At 44.6% G+C, this 11,900-nt stretch overlaps 1 protein-coding gene and 1 long non-coding RNA gene across 2 annotated transcripts in view; one reads left to right on the forward strand and one right to left on the reverse strand.

Moving 5' to 3' along the window:
• The window catches only part of LOC147121240 (kinesin-like protein Klp68D), an 89,534-nt gene extending 80,181 nt beyond the window's left edge, over positions 1-9,353 (forward strand). The window contains exons 13-14 of the mRNA XM_085981455.1: positions 7,915-7,995; positions 8,570-9,353. Coding sequence (XP_085837581.1) covers positions 7,915-7,995; positions 8,570-9,169 — 681 coding nt within the window. The 3' untranslated portion in view covers positions 9,170-9,353. The remainder of the gene's footprint in view (positions 1-7,914; positions 7,996-8,569) is intronic.
• LOC147121241 (uncharacterized) overlaps positions 1-11,849 on the reverse strand; it is a 41,167-nt gene extending 29,318 nt beyond the window's left edge. Inside the window, exon 1 of the long non-coding RNA XR_015077518.1 lies at positions 11,536-11,849. This is a non-coding gene — a long non-coding RNA (uncharacterized LOC147121241). The remainder of the gene's footprint in view (positions 1-11,535) is intronic.
• Positions 11,850-11,900: the final 51 nt, after the last annotated feature.

The following is an 11,900-nucleotide window of genomic DNA, read 5'->3' on the forward strand; positions in this document are numbered from 1 at the left end:
GGAAAAGAGAGAGACAGGAAGACAGATTATCTGAACGGCAATAGATTGGGAAAAGGGGAAGTGCAACGAGACCTGGGTGTCCTTGTGCACCAGTCGCTGAAGGTAAGCTTGCAGGTGCAGCAGGTGGTAAAGAAGGCAAATGGTATGTTGGCCTTCATAGCGAGAGGATGAGAGTACAGGAGCAAAGATGTCTTGCTGCAGTTGTACAGGGCCTTGGTGAGACCACACCTTTGAGTATTGTGTGCAGTTTTGGTCGCCTTATCTGAGGAAGGATGTTCTTGCCATGGAGACAGTGCAGCGAAGATTCACCAGATTGATACCCGAGATGGCAGGAATGACATGAGGAGAGATTGGGTCGATTAGGCTTATATTCGCTAGAGTTCAGAAGAATGAGAGGGGATCGCATTGAAACTTATAAAATTCTAACAGGACTAGACAGACTAGATGCAGGAAGGATGTTCCCGATGGCGGGGGTGTCCAGAACCAGGGGTCACAGTCTAAGGATAAGGGGTAAGCCATTTAGGACTGAGATGAGGAGGAATTTCTTCACCCAGAGAGTGGTGAACCTGTGGCATTCTCTACCAAAAAGCAGTGAGGCCAATTCATTAAATATATTCAAGAAGGAGTTGGATATATTTATTAAGGCTAAAGGGATCAAGGGGTATGGGGAGAAAGCAAGGACAGGGTACTGATTTTGGATGATCAGCCATGATCTCATTAAATGGCGGAACAGGCTCCAGGGGCCGAATGGCCTACTCCTGCTCCTATCTTCTATGTTTATATGATGAATGGGAGGGGTTAAATTGTCAAAATGCGTGAAACACGTCCATAACCCGCCGCGCACGCGGAAAGGGAGGTGGTCGGTGGGAGCTGCTGGCTCCACAAGATAAGTGCCTTTTCCAGCACTCCTGGTAGTCCAGGAGGAGCAGGAGTGGTCCCTCCAGCAAGCCTTTGGCTTCCCCTCTGCTGATCGCAGCCTCTCTCTCCATCCTCCCAATCGGCGATCTCTCCCCCTCCAGCCATGATGTCCTCTCTTCCCCACTCTGCTGCAATGGACGACCTTCACCCACCACCCCCCCCCCCCCGCCCCCCACACCCCATTGCTGGGGACCTCCCAAAGGGTTCCCGGCTGTGGCCTCCTGCTGATGGTTTTCCCTCCCGGCCGCTGGCCAGGCTGTTAATCTAGCCGGCTGCCAGGTAGGAACGGATCCAAAAAATGATAATGTGGTCCTGCCGTTAAGTTCGGCAGGACCTCCGCGACCCTGGCCTTGCCGGGTTCTTAAGCCATTTCCACCCTCCCATCTACCTGTAAGTATCACAGCCTTTGTTTCTTTTTGACTTTTTTCTTTCCTGAAGTGGACTGAATTGTCTGTAAGTGCAAATTGTAGCGCGAAAAGGAAAGGAAAATGCGCATTACATCCCACACCGTAGATATATTTATTATTATTATATATTAAATCTTTCCAGTAGCATATTGGACTGAAACATGTGGTACAGAAAATGTTACTCTAATAACACATGCGTATTTATTTTTTGTTGCTTTGATCAGGTAGTGTTTAGCCATTTGAATGATGAGAGCAGGGAGGTTGTGCTTGAACTTTATAAAACACTAGTTAGGCCACAGCTAGAGTACTGTGTGCAGTTCTGGTCACCACATTACAGGAAAGATGTGATTGCATTAGAGAGGGTACAGAGGAGATTTACGAGGATGTTGCCAGGACTGGAGAATTTTAGCTATGAGGAAAGATTGGATAGGCTGGGTTGTTTTCTTTGGAACAGAGGCGGCTGAGGGGAAACCTTATTGAGGTGTATAAAATTATGAGGGGCCTAGATAGAGTGGACAGGAAGGACCTATTTCCCTTAGCAGAAGGGTCAACAACCAGGGGGCATAGATTTAAAGTAATTGGTAGGAAGTTTAGAGGGGATTTGAGGGGAAATTCACCCAGAGGGTGGGTGGGGTTTGGAACTCAGTGCCTGAAAGGGTGGTAGAAGCAGAAACCCTCACCACATTTAAAAAGTGCTTGCATGTGCACTTGAAGTGCCGTAACCTACAGGGCTACGGACCAAGAGCTGGAAAGTGGGATTAGGCTGGATTGCTCTTTGTCGGCCAGCGCGGACACGTTGGGCCAAAATGGCCTCCTTCTGTGCTGTAAATTTCTATGATTCTATGATGATGTAGATTACTAGATTGCTTCTTAGCGGTTCTGAAGGGACCGCTCCCGCCGCAACACCCTTGTCCGCTATCACCCCAACAGCCCTTCCCCTTCGCCCTTCCCGTGCAAGCGCAGGAGATGCAACACATGCCATTATACCTCACCCCTCCCCACTGTCAAGGGCCCCAAACACCCCTTCCAGGCGAAACAGCGATTTACTTGTACTTCTCGCAATTTAGTATATTGTATTCGCTGCTCACGATGTGGTCTCCTCTATATTGGGGAGACCAAACGCAGATTGGGTGACCGCTTTGCGGAACACCTCCGTTCAGTCCATAAGCGGGACCCCGAGCTTCCGGTCACCTGTCATTTTAATTCACCGCTCCACTCCCACTCAGACCTCACCGTCCTCGGCCTCTTGCATTTGTTCCATGGAAGCTCAGCATAAGCTCGAGGAACAGCACCTAATCTTTCGATTAGGCACTTTACAGCCTTCCGGGCTCAACATAGAGTTCAACAATTTCAGATCATAACCCCGGCCCATAGAAACATAGAAGACAGGAGCAGGAGTAGGCCATTTGGCCCTTCGAGCCTGCTCTGCCACTCAATGAGATCATGGCTGATCATCCAAATTCAGTACCCTGTCCCTGCTTTCTCCCCATATCCCCTGATCCCTTTAGCCTTAAGAAATATATCTAACTCCTTCTTGAATATATTTAATGAATTGGCCTCTACTGCCTTCTGTGGTAGAGGTTCACCACTCTCTGGGTGAAGAAATTCCTCCTCATCTCTGTCCTACATGGCTTACCCCTTATCCTTAGATTGTCACCCCTGGTTCTGGACTCCCCGGCCATCGGGAACATCCTTCCTGCATCTAGTCTGTCAAGTCCTGTTAGAATTTTATAAGTTTCAATGAGATCCCCTCTCATTCGTCTAAACTCCAGCAAGTATAAGCCCAATTCGCCCACTCTCTCCTCATAGGTCATTCCTGCCATCCCAGGTATCAGCCTGGTGAATCTTCGCTGCACTCCCTCCATGGCAAGAACATCCTTCCTCAGATAAGGCGACCAAAACTGCACACAATACTCAAGGTATGGTCTCACCAAGGCCCTGTACAACTGCAGCAAGACATCCTTGTTCTTGTACTCGAACCCTCTCGCTACGAAGGCCAACATACCATTTGCCTTCTTAACCGCCTGCTGCACCTGCATGCTTACCTTCAGCGACTGGTGCACAAGGACACCCAGGTCTCGTTGCACTTCCCCTTCTCCCAATCTATTGCCATTCAGAAAATAATCTGCCCTCCTGTTTTTGACACCAAAGTGGATAACCTCACATTTATCCACGTTATATTGCATCTGCCATATCACCCAACCTGTCCAAATCATACTGGAGTTTCTCGGCATCCTCCTCACAGCACACACGCCCACCCAGCTTTGTGTTGTCTGCAAACTTGCAGATATTACATCTAGTTCCCTCGTCTAGATCATTAATATATATTGTGAATAGCTGGGGTCCAAGGACCGATCCCTGCGGTACCCCACTAGTCACTGCCTGCCACTCGGAAAAAGACCTGTTTATTCCAACTCTTTGCTTTCTGTCTGCCAACCAGTTCGCTATCCAAGTCAATACCTTGCCCCCAATCCCATGTGCCTTAACTTTACACGCTAATCTCTTATGCGGGACCTTATCGAAAGCCTTCTGAAAGTCCAAATACACCACATCAACTGGTTCTCCCTTATCTATTTTACCAATTACATCCTCAAAAAAATCCAGTAGATTAGTCAAGCACGATTTACCTTTTGTAAATCCATGTTGACTTTGTCTGATCCTGTCACTGCTTTCCAAGTGCTCTGCTATTACATCTTTTATAATGGACTCTAGCATTTTCCCCACTACCGATGTCAGGCTTACCAGTCTATAATTCCCCGTTTTCTCTCTACCACCTTTTTTGAATAGTGGGGTAACTTTAGCTACCCTCCAATCCATGGGTACTGTTCCAGAGTCTATCGAATTTAGAAGATGACCAGCAATGCATCTACTATTTCTAGGGCCACTTCCTTAAGTACCCTAGGATGTAGATTATCAGGCCCTAGGGATTTATCGGCCTTCAATCCCGTCAATTTCCCCAACACCATTTCCCTACAAATACTGATTTCTTTCAGTTCCTTCCTCTCATTAGACCCCATGTTCCCCGACATCTCTGGGAGGTTATTTGTGTCCTCCTTTCTGAAGACAGAACCAAAGTATGTATTTACTTGGTCAGCCATTTCTTTGTTCCCCATTATAAATTCCCCTGATTCTGACTGTGATGCGCTATCAATTACTCATAAAAGACGGAGTTAGGAGAGTAACTAAAAGGCTTTTATTAGCAAAGAACAGAGCATGCCTCTCGTGGTTGACTGGGTTCCAAGAAAGCAGGGGGCTGCATAGCAGTCACCTTTATACCTGGGCCTGTGGGTGGAACCAGGGGCGGAGCCAGCAGAGGCATGCTGAGGCATGCATAGATACAACAGTGTGCAACAACAACAACGGTGAACAACAATAACAGTGGTTTACCACAGACTGCAAGGGACCTACGCTTGACTTCACCAATCTTTTTCTCTTCACATAGCTATAAAAGCTTTTACAGTCAGTTTTTATGTTCCCTGAAGCTTACTCTCATACTCTATTTTCCCCTTCTTAATTAATCCCTTTGTCCTCCTTTGGTAAATCCTAAACAGCTCCCAATCCTCAGGTTTACTGCTTTTTCTGGCCAATTTATATGTCCTCTCCTTGGATCTTATGCTATCCCAATTTCCCTTGTTAGCCACGGTTGAATCACCTTTTTTGTTTTATTTTTATGCCATCCATTCTGTAGTTCATCCATGCGATCTTTGAATGTTTGCCATAACCTATCCACCATCAACACTGAGTGACATTCCCCATATCAATCCTACCCAACTCGCGCCTCATACCATCGCAGTTTCCTTTATTTAAATTCAGGACCCCAGTCTCTGAGTCAACGACTTCACTCTCCATCTTAATGAAGAATTCTATCATATTATGATCGCTCCGACCCAAGGGCCTCGCACAAGATTGCTAATTAATCCTCTCTCATGTACATAATACCCAGTCTAAGATGGCCTGATCTCTAGTTGGTTCCTCGACATATTGGTCCAGGAAACCATCCCGTATACACTCCAGGAATTCCTCCTCCACAGTATTGTTACTAATTTGGTTAACCTAATCTATATGTAGATTAAAGTCACCCATGATAACTGCTGTGCCCTTATTGCACGCTTCTCTAATTTCCCTTTTAATGCCATCCCCAACCTCCGCATTACTGTTTGGAGGTCTATATACCACTCCCACTAACGTTTTCTGCCCATGGTATTTCTCAGTTCTACCCATAGATTCCACATCATCAGAGCTAATATCCTTCCTTACAATTGTGTTAATCCTCTCTTTAACCAGCAATGCTACCCACCTCCTTTTCCTTTTTGCCTATCTTTCCTGAATATTGAATACCCCTGGATGTTGAGTTCCCAGCCTTGGCCACCCTGGAGCCATGTTTCCGTAATCCCAATCATATCATATCCGTTTTACCTCTATTTGCGCAGCTAATTCATCCACCTTATTACGAATGCTCCTCGCATTAAGACACAAAGCCTTCAGGCTTGTTTTTTTAACGCTCTTAGACCTTTTAGAATTATTATTTACTGTGGCCATGTTTGATTTAAACCGTTGATTTCTCTGACTGCCACCTTGTTTTTCTCCTTCCTGTCTTTTGCTTCTATCCTCGTTTCCCTTTCCTCTGTCTCCTGCTCAGGTTCCCAACCCCCTGCCATTTTAGTTTAAACCCTTCCCCCAGAGCACTAGCAAACACTCCCCCTAGGACATCGGTCCCGGTCCTGCCCAGGTGCAAACCGTCCGGTTTGTACTGGTCCCACCTCCCCCAGAACCAGTTCCAATGTCCCAGGAATTTGAATCCCTCCCCCTTGCACCATTGCTCTAGCCACGTATTCATCTGAATTATCCTTCTATTTCTACTCTGACTAGCACGTGGCACTGGTAGCAATCCTGAGATTACTACTTTGAGGTCCTATTTTTTAAATTTACCTCCTAACTCCCTATATTCAGCTTTTAGGACCTCATCCCATTTTCTATCTATATCGTTTGGTACCTATATGCAACCACGACAACTGGCTGTTCACCCTCCCATTCCAAAATGTTCTGCTGCCGCTCCGAGACATCCTTGACCCTTGCACCAAGGAGGCAACACACCATCCTGGAGTCTCGTTTGCGGCCGCAGAAACGCCTATCTATTCCCATATTATATATATATATATATAATATATAATATATTTTTTTTATCCACACTTTTTGGCTGTCTTTTTTTCTTCTCCCCTACATGGCAGCTGTCTTTCATTCTGCCAGCACAATTTACACTTCATCTAGAGCCATCCTTTGTTTCTTAAGTTGTTCCATTACCATCTTCTTTTGCCTTGAATATCTCAATGTCTTTTAATCTCTCCTGCCTTCCATCCTATCACAGACCTTCCCTTTTGTTCTTTCATCCCCCTCCCCCCTTTCCTAGCCTCTTCACTTGCGTAAAAATCTGTTCATTTCCTGCTTTTTTCCAGTTCGGACGAAAGGTCATCGCATCTCTTCACAGATGCTGCCTGACTTGCTGAGTTTCTCCAGCATTTTCTGTTTTTATTTCAGATTTCCAACATCTGCAGTATTTTTTTTATACTAGATTGGCTGTACCAAAAAAATACAAGATTCATGCTTCTTTATAATCAGTGTCACTTATTTTTACTATTATTTGACCCAAATAATGGTTTAAAAATTGGGAAAATAACTTTAAAAGAAAGGATCCGATTTACAGTGTTAAGAAAACAATTTTACTTATTCAGTCATCATATAGCAATAGCTCTGACTGTACTTAAGTACTGAAACAAATGGAAAACTCTAAACTGACATGGTAAGTTTTATAGCAAATTTCACCAATACCTTGGTTATATTTGACCCTGAAATGAGCTTCCGACCACATATCCGCAGCATAACAAAGACCGCCTATTTCCACCTCCGTAACATTGCCCATCCCCGCCCTTGCCTCAGCCCATCCGCTGCTGAAACCCTCATCTATGCCTTTGTTACCTCTAGACTTGATTATTCCAACGCAATCCTGGCTGGTATCCCACATTCTACCCTATGTAAACTTGAGGTTATCCAAAACTCAGCTGCCTGTGTCCTAACTCGCACCAAGTCCTGTTCGCCCATCACCCCTGTGCTCGCTGACCTACATTGGCTCCTGGTTAAGCAGCGCCTCGATTTCAAAATTCTCATCCTTTTTTTCAAATCCCTCCATGGGCTCGACCCTCCCTATCTCTGTAATCTCCTTCAGCCACCGCCCCCCCCCCCCCGAGAGATCTGCGCTCCTCTAATTCTGCCCTCTTGAGCATCCCTGATTATAAATCGCTCAACCATTGGTGGCCGTGCCTTCTGTTGCCTAGGCCCTACGCTCTGGAATTCCCTGCCTAAACCTCTTCGCCTCATTATCTCTTTTTCCTCCTTTAAGACGCTCCTTAAAACCTACCTCTTTGACCAAGCTTTAGGTCACCTGCCCTAATTTATCCTTGTGGCTCGGTGTCAAATTTTTTGTCTTATAATACTCCTGTGCAGCGCCTTGGGATGTTTTACTACGTTAAAGGCGCTATATAAATACAAGTTGTTGTAAGTTTTGTGTCTTTTTTTTAAATGCCTGTATTTTCAGGCATGCAGTGAAACACATGTTGCAAGATCCACAGGAGAAGCAGGAGCATCAGAAGAGCAAATGGGTCCAGGAAGTAAAAAGGTAACAAATTATGTTCAGATAGAGCTTCGAATTAGAAATGGTGGGCCAATTATCCTCTCCTCACTGAAGTATATTGTGCCTGTGAAGGGAACAAAAGGATTTATGGTGGCCTGCTTGCCCTCACAGCAGGGCCTGCCATCTCGCTGGGCCTTGTGCTGGGAATGGAGGCCAGAAACAGGAGCGCACTGTAGACCTGAGAGGCCTCCAACAACGGCCAAAAGCTCCCGGTATCCTGCCATGGAGGAATGCCAGGAAGGAAAATGAGAAACATTACCTGCAGCCAGTTTCCATCATCAGGTTGCTCCCAGGTCTTCTCAGATTCTGAGAGGGTCCCACTGTCAGCCTCAATGCCAGCGTTTTTTGCAGCGCTCCATGGATGGACACATTGGAAAGTGAATATCCTGGGCAGCATAGTGGAGCGGGAGACAGACGCCTCTGCCTTATTGCTAAGACTGGGAACTGAGCATTTCCCAGGCACAGTGAAGAGGATAATTGTCCCTCTTGTATTCAGAGTAGTAGTTTGTATTGTTTGCAATTCGTTTTATAACATTTTTACTGTAATCATTTAACACAGGGCTCACAAAAACAGACATACCTTCCTCCTATACGCATTGGCCTGAGTGCCTCCTCTAGATTCCTAGAGAAAAGTCTGAGAGATTCATTACCTCGATCAGATGAATCTAAAGATCACCATAATCAGAAAGTGATTTTACCTCACTTGGAGAAGGTAACAGATAAAACCCTGACAACTGCTAAAGCTGTTACAAACTTGGACAAAAGTAAAGCAGCTGATGATCGTTTTAAAAACCTTCGATCTTGGCCCAACAGTATTGTTGGATCAGTGAACACTTCAAGAGAAAGTAAAATAGAGAAACAACAATATAAATTGGACAAAATGAATGAATTTGAGTTTTTATCTCCAAAGACACCCATGGAGACAAGCCCATTTGAAATTCAGAAAATTCCAGAGTGCCCAAACTGTAAAAAGGAAAGAAAGATAAGGGATGAGTACGACAAGTTCATTCTACAGTCAAAGAGGGACAAAGAGTCTTTACAGCACAGAATTATGGAACTAGAGACTGAACTGAAGAAATGTAAGGATGAAACTAAAGAACTGGCACCTGCTGCAGAAAGAGTCAGGGTAAAATACATTTATTCTCTTTTACTCAATTGAGCATTTACCAGCCCCATTTCTCAGCTCCTTGTTTTCTTCCTTTTTCTCCCTTTCTCTACTGAAGGAGATGGCTGTTGTAATATAGTTCTATGGGTGTCAGCATCCCTTCACTATCTCAGGCCTTACTACATGTTTTGGCAACTCGTCTGTGGGCAGCGTTATAGGAAGCCTGTTTCCTGTGCAAATTGTGTCAGGTTGGTTGAATGGAGCTGGATAAATGGCTACAAACTACAAACTTTTTTAGGTTCTTACTTTTTGTATAGCGTTACAACAACAACCTGATTTATATAGTGCTTTTAATGTAGAAAAATATCCCAAGCCACTTCATGGAAACTAAAGGGAAAAAATGGATACTGAGCCCAAGGAGATATTCGGCAGGGTGACAAAAGACTTGGTCAAAGAGGTGGTTTTTAAAAAGAGGGTCTTCAAGGAGGAGAGGAAGGTGCAGAGGCAGAAGGGTTTAGGGAGGGAATTCCAGAGCGTGAGACCTAGGTAGTTGAAGGCACAGTCGTCAATTGTGGGGTGAAGGGTGGGTGTGGGGGGGGGGGGGGGGGCGGTGGGCGGTGGAGAGTTGTAGCGCTAGAGATAAGGAGGCGAGGCCATGGAGGAATTTAAATGGAATTTAAACATATATTGAAAAGGGGCAATGAGAGAGAGGGACCAAGCTTCGACTTACGCCAAGAACAGCCGTAAAGTCAGCAGTGGCTGCGATGCCCACCCAGTGCCAACGTTGGGAGGCTCACCAGTCGTGGGAGGGCAGGAAATCAGCTGGCTCCCATGCTGAGCCAGCTGGCAGCTTCGGTCTGGAAGGGGTTGGGAGGCAATCCCGGGGGAAGTCTTGCACGGGCTGGAGATTCTTGTGGGTCCAAGAGGAGCAATCCTGGTGAAAAACAGGTGGCCGGCAGTTGAAAATTACCCCCAAAGATTTTTTCTAATTTCTCTGCAAATCACCTTCTAACAGTAGAAAATTCATCCCATGCAGCATCAGCTGTGCAGGCAGTGCATGGCTCAGTGCACAAATTAGCTGCTCTCGCTGGATAATGTGGGCTCAGTTCATTTACATTATTTTCTGGTGCTCCCAGGCACATCATTCATGCTGAAAGCACTGGGCCGCAATGTCTGGAGTTAGTAGGGTTGGCTGCTAACTGTCTTGCATTGGGCAATATCCCAATGGGAGGAGGAGTATGGAGCAACGGTGACCGGACATTTTTCCCCCTCAACAACGGCCTCTTTTTACACAGACTCAGACTCCTACAAGCTCATTGGCTGAATTGGGACGTGTTGGGTGCCTCAGGTGTGTTATAGGCCTCAGGGCTCCACCGCTGATAGCACGGTGATAATAATGCACTCCCACCACCATATTATCTGCCTTTATATCATTATGGATTAGGGAAATATAACACTATAAATGGATTAATGTGTGACTTACAATTATATTTAGTTGTTTAAATGTATATAGTTACAGGGTCACATTGCACATGTCTGAAAGAACCATACACCATGAGAATAAAACTTACTCCACTTTGCTGGAGTTTCAATGTGTATCACATGCAAGTACATATTTGTCAACTATGTTACCTGTTTAAATGTATATACTTATATTAAAGCCACATTTCTCTTTATTCAGTTTCTTGGAAGCCAATCCTATAGAGTGTATAATACGTCTAATTTTCGTTCACATTTTGAATTAACAAAAGGGTATTCAGCTGTGAGGCCTGAACCTGTCTACCTTAAGTTTCAGTAACTTCTTTGGTACCATTGTTTTTTGCATAATAATCTCCACTAACTGTTCTACACCCACCTCTAATGGTTCACCTCCTCTGTGAAAACTGAAGCAAAGTACATATTTAGCACAGTAGTTTTGCCATTCCCTCATTCTCCACTACAACCTTGCCTTCTTCACCTCTGGGTAGCTCTACCCCTACCTTCTTACTATTGATGTGCCTATGGATAACCTTATTATCCTTTATTTTTATTTTTCACTTTTCTCTCATACTCCCTCTTAGCTTTTCTAATCTCTCTTTTTATAGCAACTGTGGCATTGTGCATGCACAAAGCAAAGACTTCCATTTGCAACAATCCAAGATGTGATCTATAATGTTCACAATACTTAACAGCAGCATTAACTTTCTTTTTACCAGAAAATGCAGAAATAGAACATTTCATTTTTGAAGAACTTACAACAAACTAAGTCATTTGATTAGTATGTCAGAATTAAACAAACTGAAGTAGAGGGAAACAAAAATAAATTGTGATTTTAAAAAGCACTACGGCAATATAATCTTCTGTTTATTTGTTCTGGCCATGTCATATATTATTCATATTCTCCATATAGGAACACCTACAGAAGGAAGTGGAGTACTTACAGAGCAGTCTCAGATACAGCCAGAAACTGGCAGTAGATGAAAAGGTGCTTCACCAGACTTACGCCATCCAGCTTCAGCAAGAGCGTCTGTATGCATCAGTTCTACAGGAAAGAGTCTGTTTTACGTTACTTATTGAATATGTTTTTAGATATATTCATTACAATTCCAAATGTTTGTGACTAGTTTCCTTTAAGGATTATGGTGCTTTTGCCGGTTGTGAGATACAAGTGCTATATAATATATATCTTTTTCGTTTGTTTTTTCTTTCCATTCCTTTCCCATCTTCATTATGTATTAGATCCTCACTACCTCCACCAATTCTTCTCCTTCTTCCTAACCTCAGCCCCCAACCTCCTCTCAATCTC

This window comes from Somniosus microcephalus, chromosome 3 (assembly GCF_052327205.1).
Source record: "Somniosus microcephalus isolate GS21.2 chromosome 3, FLI_Smic_1.0, whole genome shotgun sequence".
Lineage (NCBI taxonomy): Eukaryota > Metazoa > Chordata > Chondrichthyes > Squaliformes > Somniosidae > Somniosus > Somniosus microcephalus.